Source organism: Felis catus, chromosome A2, assembly GCF_018350175.1.
Source record: "Felis catus isolate Fca126 chromosome A2, F.catus_Fca126_mat1.0, whole genome shotgun sequence".
NCBI classification, from domain to species: Eukaryota; Metazoa; Chordata; class Mammalia; order Carnivora; family Felidae; genus Felis; species Felis catus.
In genome coordinates this window covers 61337049-61355099 of record NC_058369.1, presented here as the reverse complement: position 1 = coordinate 61355099, position 18051 = coordinate 61337049, and the positions used below count along the sequence as shown (strand labels likewise).

General features: G+C 54.2%; 1 protein-coding gene across 1 annotated transcript in view; it reads left to right on the top strand.

Moving 5' to 3' along the window:
- Positions 1-10137: 10137 nt before the first annotated feature.
- The window catches only part of GCK (glucokinase), a 39435-nt gene continuing 31521 nt past the window's right edge, over positions 10138-18051 (top strand). The window contains 1 exon segment of the mRNA NM_001083954.1: positions 10138-10182. Within this exon segment, the coding sequence (NP_001077423.1) occupies positions 10138-10182 (45 nt within the window).

Genomic DNA, 18051 nt, shown 5'->3' with positions numbered 1-18051 from the left:
CATAGGTATGTTGCTGGGAATGGCAAGGTTTATATGCCAAACTCTAGCCACAGATGTTTAACGAGTGACAACCTTGATGGTTATGTGTATTGTTATCACTTATGACAAACAGGAGTGACTATCATGGGTTCAAGGCATCCTGCAGACTGTAGGATGCAGAGATTTGCCAGGCTGAAATCTGAGTGAGGTCATTAGATTGGAGGATACTATTGTATCTGTTTTAATTCCCTGATTTTGATCATTGTGGTTGTGTAAGAGAATTCTTGGTTTGGGGGAAATACACACAAGTCCTTAGGGTAAAGGGACATCATGTCTGCACTTTAGTCTTGAAAGGTTTAGTGTATATATATATATATATATATATATATATATGTATATGTATGAAGGGTAAAGCACACAAGGTAAATTTAAGGAGTCAGGATGAAGGTATCCAGGAATTCTTTGTACTGCTCTGTAAATCTAAAACCTCGGGGATAGATACAGGGAAGGGATGCTGATGTCCCTGAGCACCTGCAGGGAGTAAAGCTCTCTGAAGTCCAGACTCTCCCTCATGCACTGGGCCCTAGAGGAAGAGCTCCCTGCAAACAGAACTGGAGCAATGTGCCCATGGCAAGAGGCCAGGGCCTGAGTTCCTGCTGGGCAGGCAGGTGCCCACCCACCTTCCCATAAGTTACCCGGTTTAGCTGCACAGTGGAACCCCCACGAAGCTGGATAAAAGCCAGCCAGGCGCATGATCCTGGCCAGGCAGCAGCCTTGGCCTCCGGACCGCCTTGTCCAGGCTGTCTTCACTGTGCATGTAAGATGAGCCTCTGCAGCCCACACAGGAAAGGAGCCCTCAAGGGGCCACAGGTGTGATCAGGCCGCCTATGGCCTTCAGGGTGTGTCACTCCTAAATGTGCCAACTGACGACCATTTTGAGCCAGTAGCACTTGAGAGACAGCAGATGCAAGCCCACTGTCCCCCTCCTTTTTACTCTTCTAAGTGGGAGACTAACCCACGTGAAAGGTGCCCCCTCTGTATCAAGAGGGGGACAGGCACCCTTAGAACTGCCCCCCTTGCAGGGGCTTCCCAGGAGCTCTATTTGTACCTGGAGACACCCCTCCCCAGCTCAGGGGCCAGGAATGGGTGTGTAGCCCACGCTGGACACATGGCCATTTAGGCTAGGGGCTTGACCTCCTGAGGATGGCGCCCTGACCACCGTGAGGCCTCCCTGTGTGGAATGTAGAAGAAAATCTGTAATAAGGAGAGGTGGAGGGGGAGCCCTGCAAGAGGGGAGTGTGGGCCCCACAGCAGCCTGGTCTGCAGGACTCCCAAGTGCAAAAAGCAGAATGGGAGTCATCACAAAGGAAACGTCATGAGGTAGAATCTGAAAGCTGGGGTGAGGTTGATGCTGACCCCAACCTCCTGAGGGGCCCCTGAGACCCTATCCCGGCCCACCTCCCCCGCTGAGTCCCTCCTGAACCCCACCCTCTAGCCCCGGCCCCCACTGAAGCCCCATTCCATTTAGCCCTCCAGAGGCCCAATGTGAGTCCCTCACTGAGCTCCTAGAACCCCCTTTTGGGTGGTGCACCAAGACCCCAAGCCCTGTCCCACAGTCCCCCTGAGCCCCTCCTGACTACTAGGCCCAGCCCTCCTCACCAGACCTGGCTCTTGGCTCCCCCCGCTGCCCCCACTGCTAACCACCCTCCCTGCTCCCGCTGGGCACCCTTGAGCCCCTCAGCTCGCCTCCTTCCTGAGCAACCCTCTGAGTGCTCCCACAAGCTCTCCCCGCCCCCCCCCCCCCGTTGAGCACCCCCTCCCCTGAGCCCCCATTAGCGTGTCCCCCAGCCCCCCACCCCCAGGGAGCAACTCCTCCCCCTGAGTCCCCCTCTGACTGCCTCTCAGCCCTCCCCCCACGCTGAGCACCCCCCAGCCCCCTCTGAACCGCCCCCCAGCCCTTCCACTGTGACACGTGGGCGCCCAACCAATCAATACAAGTCCATCCGTGTTTCCTCAGCAATTGGCTTACAGATGGCCATGTGACCCAGGCCTCAGCCAATCAGTGCAGGCCTTCCAGGGGTAGGCCGTCCAATCAGAACAAAGCCCATGACTGAGACCCTCAGGAGACGGCCTGGGGTTTGTAGAAAGTCCGAGACCCCAGAGCAGTTTCTAAGCAAACTTACGGTTGAGCTTGGGAGAGAAATGCGTGTGCGTGTCTGTGTGCGTGTGCGCGTGCGTGTGACAGAGAGCAGCAGGAGCCCGCGAACAAGCGGGCAGGTCCTGCCCCTTTGCACCCCATCCCTCAACCTCCCCAGCCTCAGTGACTTCATTTGAAAGTGGCAATGATGTCAGCCCTGCCTGCTGTCCCCAGGTCGGCTCCCCAGATGGCACACTGAACACAGCAGTGCTTTGTGCATAGCACACGCTTTAACCGGTAGTAGTGAAATAATTACCCTTATAAATACATCGCTTTTCTTTTGCAATAAATCTAGCAGGAAATGGGTGAGATCTGATGAGGAAAACAACCTCCTGAAGGGCACAGAGTGGACCTGGAGCCCGCTGTGTTTCCGAACGAGGAGCCTCCCCTTGGGGACAGAGATGTCTCCTCTCTAAAATGAGTCCCTGGATCCACAAACTCAGCGCATTGTTTTATGATGTAGCATGAGTAGATTCGAAGGTTTGTGCTCAATTTGAAAGGGCTGTGAAATGTAGGGCAAAGGGATACTTGCCCTACCGGACGTCAAGAGATTAAAGTTACAGCAGCCAGGAAAGCCTCGTGAGGGGAGCATGATGATCTGTGTTAGGGCGAGTGAGACGGGAGGATAGAGGTCTGGGGGCAGCAAAAGGGAAACTGGGGAGGAGCGGGTGCCTGGGAGGACTCTTCCGGGAGGATTGCCCGCGGGGAGGACTTTCTTGGGGAGGATAGTGCGCCAGGTAGGACTCTCCCAGGGAGGATTCTCTCAGGGAGGAGTATGCTCCTGGGAGGACTCTCCTGGGAAGGAGCGGGCGCCGGGGAGGATTCTCTCAGGGGAGGATTGGGCGCCGGGGAGGAGTGGCCACCCGGGAGTACTCTCTCAGGGAGGAGTGGGCGCCAGGAGCCTGAGGTCCCAGAAACGTCCGAGTGTAGGCTTCTATCAATTGTTTCTTTTGGGCGGGTCCTAGGGTCACACTGGTGTGCCTGGCTTGGATCATATATTAATTAGCCAACTCCCCACTTCATTTCTCAAGAAGTATTCAAAATGCCTGCAAGGCGTAGGAAACCGCAACACTGTTTCTGTTCTAGACAAACAGGTCAGGTAAGGACAAAAGGTTGCTCTCTGCCCAAGGGCAACCAGCACCAGAGACTTAACCCTTCCTCTGCCGGGATGTTGTGACCACAGACCACAGAGGGATTGCCAGGTGGACGGACTGACAGAGCTGAGGCCACATCAGGCAGGGTCCCCAGAGCCACTTTTACATTCAGACAATTTGTTACTGGCACAGAAAAAAGCACCCCAAGATGCCACTCCCCATTCTTGTCCTGTGCACTAGAAAGGACAACATCCAAACTAAAGGGAACAGGTGTCTGCACCTCAAGTCATGGCGTCTCCCCTGCGGGCCATGCTAGCTAGACAGCAGCCACACCTGAGGGACATGGGCAGAAAGCCTCACGTCTCAGAACCAGGGACTGGGGGAAACCCTCCTGACCACCTCCCAGGCAGATGGAGAAGAGAGCGGGGAGGGGCCTCTGAGCAGGTCCTCACTTGTCCGTCCTCAGTTCCGGAGGAGCACAAAGTCTATCTGCCAGGCTCAGGTTAGCTGTGGTTCCACATGTGGCCTCGTGGCCTAGGGGTGCACCTGCACGGTGGCCAGAGCCAAGCCATTCCCTTACAGAAGAGAAATATGACAGAGTGTGCGAGCGGGGTGCCATCAACATTACGGATCAGTGGGAAAACGATCGCCTACCCGACAGATACTAGACACCTACCTCACACCATGCATAAATTCCAGAAGGAACAAAGCACTAAACATGAAAAAAAAAAAAAAAAGAAAAGGAAAAATATTAGTAGGAAATGTGAGAAAACATTTTTCCAATTTTGGATGGAAACATTTTTCTTTTTTCGTGTGTGAACAAGGTAAATTTTTATTGCTGTTTTAAGACACCAAGTTTGGGGATGGTGTGTTATACCACGATAGACAACTGATGCACCGCTTCATGGCATTGGGGACTCAACGCCCTTTTAACCTCTCCCCTGTGTCCAACTGCTCTTTTCTCTCTGCTCCTCAATTCCGCCAAGGAAAGTTCTGCATGATTCAGTTCATCACTGTCTTCCCTGCTGGCCATTCTGTAGATAAACTGGCTTTCCCTGGGCAGCTTTCTGCCCATAGCCCTGCTGTGGTCAGCTGGAAAGGTCACTGGATAAGGGACCCACGGAAGAGAACAGTAGGAATGGCCTGCACTCCAGGGCTTAGCCAAGGTGATTTAGGTCCTGCTTAAGATACAAGTTTACTGAGGATATTTCTCATTTAACCTTATTCCAAGCATTTGCAATGTTACAAACACTTTATGCACACAGTTTTTAAAAACTACTTTGTAGATTACTTCACAGCTGTATCATAATCTACTGAATTGGTACCTTTCCTGAACACTTAAGCTGTTTGTAGCAATTTTCTTCCCTCCCCTCCCCTCCCCCTCTCCCTCCCTCTCCCCTTTCCTTTTCCTATCCTAAGTAATGATGCCGTGAACATCTTTTGATAAAGCTTTGGGGAAACGCTCTTAAAAAAAAATTTTTTTTAATGTTTTGTTGGAAGGAGTCTGGCCGGAGTCGCAAAAGAAGAGTCTGCAAGCAAAATGCAATTAAGTGAAGGTTCTCATACAGGAGTTGGAATGAGGCCTGGGCTCCAGACTGAAGCCTCTTTTATTAGGATAATTGCTAAAGACTGCGTGCATAAAGTCAGCTAAGCAAGTGTAGTAATCAACTTAATGGTTTTGCTCTTCAAGGTTGAATTTCGAGTTAATTGGTTTCTATAACACTAGGAAGGGTCAGGTGTGAAGGAGGATCCATCTAGACAACGTTAAGGTCTCTAGGCAGCCTCAGAGCCTCAGCCGTGTTCAGCTGTGTAAACATGTCCTAAGGCCTTGCACCTTCTCCAGCCATTCACTTTTGAAGCCCTTTCCTTTGATGCTTCTCTCCCGCACTTCCCACATCTCCCCCTTTTTCTTTCCTTTGGTGAAGCTGGAGGGCAAAGACAGGAGGCTCGTGAGGCATAGTCTCGGCTTCCTTGCTGTCCTCTTCTCCAGACTAGGTATATGCAAAGTAGTAAGACAAAGATTAATATAAAAATACCAATCGCATAAAAGCTTAAGGGTTTTATATAATGCGTTGGATTCAATTCCAAGATTCGATTAGTTATCTCAGAGAAGGAGCACCAGAAATCATCTCAAGTTTATTTTTGAATGTTTCATAGATGTACTTTTGCAAATGAGCTATATCAGCAGAGGTGTTGCCTTGAGTAAGAAGGTGTCGACGCATCAGGTCCCATGATATCTTAGACTGATTATATACGTGGGGGGTGACACAAAAGGTGGTTATGTTCCAATCACGTTGAAGATTTACCTGTTGTTGTAAACTAATCAATTGATCTAGAAAAAGAACAGCTTGTTGCAAGTGAGATAATTGGCTCTCTATTCGGCTATCAATCAGCCGTTGGCTGTTTCACAGCCTTTCTGAATCTTGACGCCAGTTTTGTACAAAGTGGGTGGTTTGTACAGTCTGATGCAGTGCAAAACCGGCTGTTGCTGCTGTAGCTGTAATAGCTACAATCCCAAGTACAGCAGTTACCAGTAAAGCCACAAACTGTCGGGTACGATGTTGAGACACATTGCTGATAAAGGCTCATTTTGTTTGTTGGGCCCTGAGCTAGGCCCGGGGAGAAGTTTTCCTGATTTTGATCAATATCAGGAGATGGAAGAGGATGCCCATCTTTGTGATATTTGGAACGGCACCGATTGGCCCGATGATATCCTTTTTTACAACGAGGGCATAAAGCAGTGGGAGGTATTGATTTGGGTAGATTATTAGTACTGGTATTATCATTATGCCTGTCATTTTTAAATTTGTCCTTCATTTTTCGACAGTCTTTTTTCATAGGGCCAATTTTTCCACCACCAAAGCATTTGATACTAGGTTTAAAAGGGCCTGTCCCATTTATAGCGGTGGCAAAGAGGTTCATATTGTAAAGTGGGGTACCAATATCAGCACATGTGTTCACATAGTCAGCTATGGACCCAGCAGCCACTCTTACAGGACGAAGAGCTTGTTGGCATTCAGAATTAACATTATCGTAGGCCACAATGGGAAGCAACAAATCCCTTAGGCCCTCTTGAGGAATTGTTTTAGCCAAAAGATCTCTTAATCTTGCTACAAAGTCAGCATAAGGCTCAGTATTTCCCTGTTTAACATCTACAAATGAGGGGGTAACCTCGCCTGGAGTGGCTATACGTGGCCGGGCCATCTTACAACAATTTTGTACTTGTTGTAGTATCCCTTGATCGCTCATACCACATTGATCTCTTAGTTGAGAATATTCTCCTTGCCCGAAAAGTTGTTCTTTGTCGATAGGAATATTATCGTGAAGGTTTCCTTCCCCTTGAATCTTAGCTTGATCTTCCCACCAAGTCATAAATTGTAAATATTCAGCACAGGATAAAACAGTTCTAGCCAACATTTCCCAATCTTTAGGGATCAAGCGTTCGGTGTCAGCAAACACTGAAAGTAAGGCCTGCCTATAAGGAGAGTCAGTGCCATACTGGGCACGAGCCATTTTAAGATCTGTCAGGATTTTTATGGGGATCTGAGAATATTCAGCATTATAGCCTCCATTAGGATATTATGCATTTTGGTGGGAAAGCGTTCAGAGGAACCAGAAATATTTCTGATGCCGGTTGTATCAATTCTAAATCTCCTTCCTCTTTAGCCTTCATCAACCCTCGCATCAGAGGTGTAATGATAGGGCCCTCGTGCTCCTTGGAAGGAACTAATATGTGGGGCCGGTTATTAGAAAAAAGATTGAAAGTAACTGGACAGACAGGCAGTTTTTAGTTTAATATGAGTAGGAATTCTTGTATCCTCAGGTAAAGGAGGGGGAGGGTATACTTTATTATAAGGGGGGACAGTAGCCTCCAAATTATCATTTGTGGGTGGCGGCAGAGGCCATTCTGGCAAAGTATTTTCCTCAGGTGCTATAGTCTTGATTCCCTCAGCAGGAGGCTGGTCCTCAAAACTGTCGGATGTAAAATCTGACTTGTCTCCTTCTTGATGAGTTTTTAATTTAGGTGAACTTGCATCTTGTTCTGAGTCAGACTGTGAAGTCTGTAAAGCCATCTCAATTAAGGAGCATAAAGACCAGACTTTTAAGGAAATGATGTCTCCATTTTGATGAGCGCGTCTAAGCGTTTTTATAGTCAATCTCCATTGTTTAAGGTTTAAAAGATTTTTTTCCAGAAGGGGTAAACTGATAGCAATGTTTTTTAACCAGGTACCAGAGCTCATCAGAAGTTCGCCTTTTTACTTCTACTCCTGAACTTTGTAATAAAGTACAAAGTAATTTAGAGGAAGCTTCATGATCATGAGACTGGGAGTTTCCCATACTTCACTATCCCAAAGCCGGGACTTACCTGTCCTACCGCTCCGCTTTGGTCCCTCGAGACTGTAAAACTGAAAGTAGTCTCAAAGACTTTGCCAAGCTATACCCTGCCCGCTGTGCCAGATGTTGGAGGGATGTGGCCAGGATCGCAAAAGAAGAGTCCGCAAGCAAAATGGAGTTAAGTGAAGGTCCTCAGAAGGAGGCCCCGACTGAGAATGAAGCCTCTTTTATTAGGGAAATTGCTAAAGACTACGTGCATAAAGTCAGCTAAGCAAGTGTAGTAATCAACTTAATGGTTTTGCTTTTCAAGGTTGAATTTCTAGATAATTGTTCTTTCTGACTCCAGGCAGGGCTGGGCTGAAGGAGAATCCCGCCCTGGACAATGCTATTTAATGGCTAAAGAACTTCCGAGCTCCAGCCTTTCCCTTTTGAAGTCTCTTCCTTCAATGTTTTTCTCCTACATCTCCCACAGTGTTCATTTATTTCGGGGAGACAGAGTGCAAGCATGGGAGGGGCAGAGAGAGAGGGAGACATAGAATCCGAAGCAAGATCCAGTCTCTGAGCAGTCAGCGCAGAGCCCGATGTGGGGCTCGAACCCACGAACCTCAAGATCATGACCTGAGCTGAAGTCGGACGCTCAACTGACTGAGCCACCCAGGCGCCCCGCCTTGTCTTTTTTAACAAGACATGGACCTCAGAACAAGAAAGCAAAGACTGAAATTCATAAAAAGGAAACACTTCTGTGTAACAGAAGACACCATTGACCAAGTCTAAACCTAGCAATACATTGTGGGAGATAGCACAGAACATCTAACAAAGGATTAGTAGGTATTACAGATAGAACATAAAAATCCTTTATAGAAATTGAAAGGTAAAAGATAATTCGATAACAAAATAGTTTAAAAATATAAACAAATCATCCTTAGAGAAAGAAATGCATATAACCGCTAATAAGACAAAAAAATAAGGCAAATAACCACTAATAAGACATTAAACTTGGCAGTTTAAATGACAAGGAGATAACAGATCAGCACAAAATTATCGAGGTTTATCATCTCAAGGATGGGCCAGTGTGTAGCCAAACTCCTAATGACTGTGGAAGGGTTAAGGGATTGGTGAGGCCATTGGGGGGCAGTGCTGTCTCATGTACCCAAATGTAAAGTGCGCACAGCATTGGACCTAGCAGTTCAGCCTCCCGGAACCACCCTGAAGAAGTATGTGCATGTGTTGACCCTGGTGCAGTACAAACACCCACATCGGGAAAAACCGAAACTGCCCAGATGATGACGGAGAGGCGCTGGTTTAAATCGTTACAGCCACACACCCATCTGGAGAGTACCACTGGCCACTCCTCCTCGCTCCCTTTGCTGGACTCCAGTGCCAGCGGCCCAGGGCTGGGTCCTGGCCCCTCTTTGCTCTGTTCCCACTGTCACACCCCATAGCCACTGGCCACGTGAGTCCTGGAAGTGTGCCAGTCCTAACTGAGGAACACTGCGAGTGTAAAACACACCAGACCTCGGAGGCTGAGGCCAGAAATGCCAGCTGGGTGTCCCTGGTGTTGCACAGTTGGCCCTGGTGGTTAGGTGAGCGCCCTGAGCCAGCAGCAGGGGCAGCTCCAGCGCTCTGGCCTCCTGCTCCCATCCCAGGGCTGACTCCTGTGGTGGGGGTGGGGGTGGGGGTGCGTGCATCCCAGCTGAGCGCCCAGGGTCCGTGGCCTCCTTGTGGCTGGGCCTGCCGCTCAGGCCATTTCACCGTAGGCAGGGGAAGCGGTCACAGAGCTCCGTGGCCGGGCGGGTGGCAGTGCCGATGGCCACGCTGACTGCTCCCCGTCCGTCCCCTCTGCTCCTTAGGATGTGGGCTTAGAAGACCCCTTGAGCCTGCCCTGGGAACTGCACAGGTGGCCAAGTGTGGCTGGGCCGTCACCATGGTGATGGGGATGGAGGCCTGTTGCCATCGGCCCCAGTTTTCTGCATGGCAGGTCTAATGACAGGACTGTCAGCCCAGCGGAGGCCGAGGGCGAGAGCTGCTCCTGGTTGCCATGGCAGTGCGGGCCCTCTCGGGGAGCACAGAAGGCCCCGTGGGGGGACTCCCCACTCCACACCTGGTGGAGCAGGAAGTACGGGCCGAAAGCAGGTTGGGGTGTGAGGGGGACACGGTCACCTAGAGCCTAATTGCTGGAGGGCTGTCCTCCGGCCACACGAGGGGAGCGCCCCGCTGCCAAGCGTGTCTGGAGGGCACCTCAGCTCAGCACGGCCTGCAGAGGAAGCTGCCCGGTGCTGGCATCACCTCCCGCAATGGCCTGGCGGGCCTCTACAGGGAAGGCTCCGGGCTGCAGCCCCGAGGGGAAGGCTGCACAGCAATGAGAAGGAGGAAACTCTGTGCCTGATCCTTGAGCCAGAACCCGCTGAAAGGTGGCCCGCATCCTCCCTTCGGATTCTTCCCCAGCAGGCAGAGGCCTGGGGGTATTTCTGCTCCGGAAGGTGTTGGGGGGCACCGGGGGGTCCCAGCTCCCACGGGCTGGCCCCTGCACACATGCTGGACGACAGAGCCAGGATGGAGGCCACCAAGAAGGAAAAGGTAATGCACCCCTTCGGTCGGCTCTTGGGAAGTGTTGGTTGTGACCGGCACAGGCAAGCCTTGCCCGCCCCACCCCTGAGGGAGCCCAGGGCACCGTCTGCCTGGTCCTCCCAGCAGACCAGGCCCCTCCCGCTGCATCAGGCTCCAGCCCTGTGACTCGCAAGTTAGACTGCCAAGAGGTCTGGAGGGGGGTGGGTCCGGGGACTTTAGAGCCCCGGTGGAGTCTGGGGACTCAGTGGGCAGAGCCAGCACTCAGCAGGCTCTGAGACAGGCCCTGGACACCCCGCTTCTTCACGGGAATCCCTCCAGAAGGAGCACTGTTGCTCCTGGCCAGGCGCAGGGAACAGTTACTTTTTCCAAAACGAAGAGAAATGCAGATGTCCTTGAAGCCAGCCCCGTGCCCAGGCCACGCGCGAGGAGAGAGAGCTTGTGCCAGGGCGGGGGAGCGTGCCTGCAGCCCCGAGTCGGGGGTCAGGCTGCAAGGGGGGCTGTGGGGGGTGGGGGAGGCCGGGAGGCAGGCGATCTGGCACGGCCTCCTCCTCACATGTCTTCAGTTCTGTGACGTGACGAGGTCAGCACAAACATAGGCAGGTTTTGCTCCTGGCAGGGCTGACGACGATAGGAGAAAAACAACCAGCTGAGCCAGGGCGCCTGCAGCCACAGGCAGTGCGGCAGGCGGAGGCCCTAACCCAGCCTGTCCACTGGGGTTCTGGCAGGAGCTTGGATGAGAAATCCTGCCCAGAGCGGAGCTGGGGGGCTGCCTGCAGAGATGGGAGGTGGTGTTTTCTGCACAAGCAGAGATACGGGGCCTGGGGCCCGGGGCCCACTCTGAGACCTGCAGGGAGCCCGTCTGTCCTCAGACTCAGGGGCCAGTCCTGGCCCTGCCTGTCTAAGCCAGGGGACACAGTTCTCCCCACATGAGGGGCTGCTGGTCCCTGAGCAGGAGCCAGGGCTGACGCCAGAGCTCCAGGCTGAGTGCAGAGGGGCACCAAAAACATGGCTCGTCAAAGTAACTAATATTTTCATGCAAATTCTAAAGAATCTAAGTTAACGCAAAAAGGTGTAAAGAACAAAATACCAACATTGTAAAGATGGCTTGTGTATCGTGACTCCTCACCTGTCCCCGTGTTCTTGTGGGTTCAGTTAGCCGGGTGCCAGGGATAGGGCAGGGGGCAGGGGCTGCGAGGTCCATGGCCCCTCCACGTGTCTTGGTGGAAGACCCAGCTCTTGTGGGGTGGGAGGGGGCAGGCTGGCTTTGGGGTTTTCTTAAGGGTCTGAGGTTTTGCTGTCAGGCCCCTTGGAAGTGCCCCCCCTCCCCCCACCCAAGCCCACACCTGTCCTGAAGCAGTGAGCCGCACTGTGGTGTCCCCAGCAGTCCAGCTGGGGCTGTGCCGCGCTCAGGCTCCCGGGAGGGGAGCTTTCTGCTCATAAGCAGTCCGCTCGCCTGTGTTGACCTTTTGAAACTTCTCTATTATCATCCCTCTATAATCTGCATGAGTGTGTGGCCTCAGTACCATTGCCAGTGGCTTCCCTGCACACATGCCAGCCCGGGAACCAGTTTCTGGAGCTCCCACTGTGGCTCTGTGCCCGCAGGTGTCACCGCCCCCCCCCCCCCCCCCCCCCCGGCCCGTGGCCGCCTGGAGCACCATCATGGCAGACGCATGCCTTTCGCTCCATTTCTTGGCGGCCACCACTTCTGTGGCCTGCCAGTGGGCCCTGGGAACCTGATCCCACACACTCCATGGGCAGCCCATTGGCAGGAAGGAGGGGCTCTCCACAGCACATGCAGGTAGCTCTGCGTGGTGGCTTCGGGGAGCACTTTTCGGGCGTCTTAGTTGGGGCATCCATAACAAGATGCCACACACTGAGGGGTTTCTCACTGTTCTGGGGACTCCGGTCCCAGATCAGGGCACCAGCAGGGCCGGGTCCTGGGGAGGGCGTCTTCCTCCACGGCCACCCACGTGCTGGAGACCCAGAGAGCTCTGTGTCATGGGGCCCCACCCTCAGGACCCCATCCAGCCCTAATCACCTCTGAAAGGCCAGCCTGCTCACACCCTCACTCTGGGGGTAGGAATTTCCATATTCGAATCGAAAGTTCCTGATAATCTGTAGAGCTGAGCTCCCTGAATTCGGGCCCTCCAGCTGCCAGGGCGCCTTGCCCCTCTGAGAGCTCAGAAGTAGGACGAGCGAGGCTGCCCCACTCTGGCCCTCTTGCCCCGCGTCTCTGCGTCTCCAGCAGGAGCCGAGGAGATGCCCGCCCCCACCCCCACCCCGCCCCGGGCCTCTTGGAGGCTGCAGACAGACCAGACACTCAGGACAGAAAGCTCCAGGTGACCCCCAAGCAGGTGTGCCGGGCGAGGGGCCAGTGTGTGGAGGTGACAAGACCCTGGGCAGGGGGACAAGGTTCCCTGTGGGTAGGAGGCCCCTGAGAGCCAGTGTGGGGGCTGGGGGTACGCCTGCTTGAAAGCAGGTCCCTCTCAGCCAGTAGCTGCTGGCTTCTCCCTGTTGGTATCTGGATAAGCCCTGATGGCACTGAACTCCCAGCAATTCCACCTGCCTGACAAGGACCCACTTTTCCGTTTGCTTCTGCTCCGAGGAAACTCTCTGTGTGGCCACTCTTGTTTCACATGGCTCCGCCTGCCTTGCCTTTTCAAGAGACTCAGGACTCAGCTTCATGAAAGACACTGGCAGTGCTTTGCCTTGGGGAAACGTGAGCCTTTTGCACTAGAATTTGGATGCCTTCCCCCCTCCCCCCGACTCAGATCTTCTTTTTCACCTTTGGTAAAATGTTCATGTTTTATTTCTTGGGGGCCCAGGCTCTCCTTTCTCCAAGAGTTGAGCTCCTGGCCCAGGTTTCTCTCTGACATCTGAGGAAGCCACTCTGGCTCCTCCTTCTCTAGCTGTTGATTCCAGGGAGTCCTGAGGAGCCCCAAGGACAGGGATGGGGCTGGTGTGCTCAGGCCCGGGCCCGTGAGCAGGTTCCTCGCGCGGGCGGCCGTGGGCTCAGGCACTGGGCTGGGTGCTGTGCTGGGGGTCCCACCAGCAGTGGGAACTTTCCAGGGAATTTTGTGGTGCCCACAGCCCAGCTGCACACTGACACCAGAGGGCAGCGCTTTGGTGAAGGGCACTGGAGGCACAGAGACCTGAGAGAGAGCCTCCTGCAGCAGGAAAGTAGAGGAGGGGCCCTGTGTGTGGCACTGTGATGGAGGAACCCTCACCTGGGCCCCCACACTCCTCAGAGAAACCCCCCCCCCCCCCGAAGTCCTCCTGGACCTTCTCTTGAGCACCAACCCTTCTCATCCACATACTCATTCTCTGTGCATCTCGCTCAGCCCCACTCTGTCCCTTGGCTGCCCCGGCACTGGGCTGCACCTGCCGGGCCAGCCGGGGTGGCACCATGTTGGTTTCCCCTGACTGGAGCTCAGCCACAGGCAGGAGGAGTGTCACTGGGTTAGCAAGAGGGAAGAACCCCAACGATGGGTCCTTGCTCCCAGGTCACTGCCGGGCCGGGTCTGCTGGCTAGTCCCCCGTGGTCGAGAGATGGTTCTCCCAGCTGGTTCTGCCCCTAACTGGGGCTCTGCAGACGCAGGCTAGGTGTGTTGCTGAGGTCACACAGGGTGGATCTTGGAGGTGTGGCTGTGGGCAACTATTCCCTCTTAAGTGGTGGCCCAGAGGTGGCCCCAGCAAGGACAGAGCCCGCAGAGGCTCCCTGGAGGCTCTGGGCCTTGCCCACCGGGTCTGCCTAAGGGGACAATAGCAGCACAGCTACATAGGGTGGGTGTGGAGACTTCTCCAAGGTGTGGCCAGAGGTAAATCAGATGGGGACTTGGGGAGCCAGGAGCCCCTGTAGGAGGTGCAGTCTTTGTAGACGCAGTTGCTCTTGACACCGCTGTCCGAGAAGGGAAGGGTGCATGTGTCCAGCTGTGCTGCGGCCCTCCCAGACAGGTCACTGACTGCCCCATGGGTCAGTGGCAACAGAACTGGGTTTATGTGCTTCCTGCCTATAGGGACACAGCAGGCCTGTGCTTTGTCCCAGGGCAGGAGAAGGGTGGGTGACAGTTAAACCCCCTTTGCTGCTCCGAAGGGCGGAGCTGACCTGGGCACGTGGAAGTGAAGGACCCCGTCTCCACACCCAACAATGGCCTCCTCCTCCCAGCCCTGCCTTTCTGCTGAGGGGGCTCCGGGCTCCGGGGGCCTGGCCTCTATCTCAAACCTGGTCTTCCCATGCCATACAGGGTGTCCTTCCCCACTTAAAACCCCTCCGGGCTTCAGGCCCCCGCTCTGTAGAGTGCTAGGTAAAGTGGTTGACTCATGGGGGCTAGCTTGTCTGAGCAGGGCTTTGGGTGCATAGCCTTTCCAGAATAGTACTTTCCGGAATAGTCCTGCTTCCACAGTGCGCTTGCAAGCGGAGAGATGAGGGAAGGAATCGAAACCACCCCATGACACAGTCTTTTCCAGGGGACACAGGATCCCCATCCTGTGTCCTGTCGCCCCTGCCCATGAATGACATAATTTACCCACAGACAAGCTCAGAGAGGACCCAGCACGTGACCCCCGGCCTCCTGCCCCCCTCCCCTCCGGATGGCCTGGAGCAGCGTCGCACAAGCTGCTGGGCCCCCGGCCCCTTCACGGAGCACGGGGTGAGAAGCCAGTCTCACCACGTACATTAGGGCAGGTGTGCCTGGGGGGGCACCAGCCCTCTCCCCGTCTCTGGCCCATGCGGCCCCCACGCTTACCTTCAGGCATGGTGTTCCTGAGCACAGCGTGAAAAACACAAGTGCATGAAGTTGCAAATAAAAAGTTAATAAAAATGAATGATGGATGCTTGTTAACATGGGGCACAGGAGGCCCACTACTGGCGGGGACTTCAGTTGGCTACAAAGAAATGCTGGATGTTCCCCTAATGACCCCGACACACACACACACACACACACACACACACACACACACATACAATCCCATAGTCAACCACTGACTGAGGCACCCCCTGTTAATTACTTAGAAACTGTAACAACAATGTGAGCAAATGTCAGCAGGCAGGACTCGGGTTCCCAATAACCAGCTTCCGGTTCTGCCCCATGCGGAGTGTGCTAAACCCTCAGCCGCATCATCTGGAATCCAACCTCCTGTGTGGTGAGGCCCAAGCAGCCTCCGTTCCTGGGAGCCCCCCCCCCCGCTGCCCCCCTTGCTCCCTCACAGTCCCACCTCACGCATCCTTAGGGGCCAGCAGGGTGGCAGGCCTAGGGCATGGAGTGAGCCCCTGCAGTCCCAGAACAATAAGGCAGGGTGCTTCCCCAGGCAGGGGTGGCCACCACCTTTCCACACCCACCCTTTCCCTGAAACCCCTGGGCACCATAGGGTCCGTGTGCCAATGGGGAGCTTTGCAAATGGCCTCTGGGTCCACATAGCTGGGCGTCAGCCTCACTCAACAGACACCCAGACAAACTTGATCTTTTTAGGAAACTAGCAGACTTCAGAAGACCAATAGTCAGGAGACTCACCCCAGACTCCCCTCCTAACACCTGTTCCAGGCCTGGGCCCCACCCCCTGGAAGGGTTTCCTTATATTCCTCTGTACACTTGTCTGTATATTTTAAATTCCTACTCCTCCTCCCCAAGAGAAATGCAAACATCATCAGCTTTCCCCGGACCCCACCGTCAGCTCAGGCTCCGGGTTCTCCATGGTCTCCTGGGTCTGTGGTGTGTGCCCACGGGCTAGGACAGGAACCCATGACCTGCCCAAGTCGAGAACAAGAGGAGGTGACCACTGACCCATGTCCCAGGGAAGCTGTGGCAGAGCCCGTAGCTGGGTGATCTGACCCTGAACTTTCCAGCTCTCCCATCCCTGGTTCGACCTCCTACGTCTCCATGGCCCTATTCGTGTCTCTACCTCCATAGGATGCTCAGTGGCCAAGCTCCTCCTTACCTCTGGCCCCTCGTAGTGCCCTGGTACCTCCCAGGCCCTGCCGGATGGAGCCCTCCGCCCTGTCCACCCCTCTGGCCAGCTGCTGGTCATCACAGCCACCCTCCCCTGAGGGAGGTGAGCTCTTGGCCTCAGAGCGGACAGACAAGCTGCTGTGCCTCTTGGCCTCCCTGGGCTTGTCTGCTTACAACCAGAGAGGAAAGAGAGCCCTCCCCACATTAGTTCCAGCTAGTTCCTCCCCCTGTGCTCCCAGGCCTGCTGGGTCTCCCAGTGTCCTGGTCTTCTGGTCTCCTGAGTCTCCTAGTGTCCTGGTGTCCTGGTGTCGTGGTCTCCTGGTATCCCATTCTCCTGAGTTTCCTGGTGTCCTGATCTCCTGGGTCTCCTGATCTCCTAGGTCTCCTGGTGTCCTGGTGTCTTGGGTCTCCTGGTGTCCTGGTGTCGTGGTCTCCTGGTATCCCGTTCTCCTGAGTTTCCTGGTGTCCTGATCTCCTGGGTCTCCTGATCTCCTAGGTCTCCTGGTGTCCTGGTGTCTTGGGTCTCCTGGTGTCCTGGTCTTCTGCTCTCCTGGTCTCCTGAGTTTCCTGGTCTCCTGAGTCTCCTGGTCTCCTGTGTCCTGGTCCTGGGTCTCCTGGGTTTCCTGGCCTCCTGGGTCTCCTCTTATCCTGATCTCCTGGGTCTCCAGACTCCTGGTCTCCTAGCCTGGATCCTATGAGGTGTTTGATCAGGTAGTTACATTACTCAATTTGTACATCTCAAAGATGACTCTAGGTGTCAAGTGGAAAAGAGATTTTATGGGGCAAGGATGGAAATAGAACAGCCAGGGGTTTTGCCATGATCAAGTTGAGAGAAGATGATGGCTCAGGACAGAGGTATTGGTGTTCGGGAGAAACTGAGCCCACGCTGGGAATCCTAAGCAGAAAGGTTTAGTTTTGGGGAATTGAGTGCAGAAAGCGTTGGAAGGGTGGAGAAGGAGCAGAGCCAGGGGCCGCCGTCGTCCCCGTGTTACCATCCCAGGGCCCAGAAGCTTCTGCTGCCACTGTGGCCTTCACACTCATGAGGCTGGGTCATGCATCCAGGCCTGCAAGCACTCCTGTCTGTCAAAGCTGGAGGGCCAACTGCCACAGACCTCCCAAATATCCAGGACTGTGGCCCATGGTGGCCGGTCACCAGGAGAAGCCTGGCTGACAGAGAGTCTGAGGAATGTAGTTCTCAGCCTTCTGGCCCTGGTGTCCAGGGGAGCAGGGGTTAGAATGCAGGCCGAGTGCAGAGAAGCCAGTCTAGCACAGAGCAAAGCGAGATGTCTGCCAGCCCCTAAACAAGGTTGCAAAGGAGCTAGTTGGTGCTGTGGTTAGGGGCTCAGGGCAGGCGTCAGGACTGGTGTCATCAACCTAACAGCCAGGCCATGGAATTAGGAAGAGCACCTAGAGAGAGGCCATAGCGTTGGAGCCCCCAGCCCCAAGGAGAGCTGTCTGCTTCCTCCCCCGGATGCCAGGGCGCTCAGCAGTGGCTTGAGTGTCACCTGCAGAGGTCATTCCCTGTGGTCCGGGGAATGTGGCAGCAAACACAAAAGCTGTGGCCTGTGTCCTTGCAGGGTGTTCACACCCTGGTGGGGGAGCCAGGTAAACAGGCCAGTCTGGCCTTCCCACACCCTACCTGTGGGAGAATGTAGTTTAAAACCCGTGTAAAAATACGTGACCACCGAATGCTGCCGCTGTTGACAGTGGGTGATGGGTACACGTGGGGCTCATTACACTACTCTCTCTACCTTTGTGCACGTTTGAAACTTGAAAATCTCTATTGCAAAAGGTGTTTAAAGTGCTATAACAGCAAAGAAAGAAAAAGGAAACGAGGCTTCCCCTCTGGGAGCCCGTATCGGCTCCAGAGTCCCCTTGCACAAGCACGGATAAACAGGGATGGCGTGAACCAGGCCCTCTACGGTGGCGGACA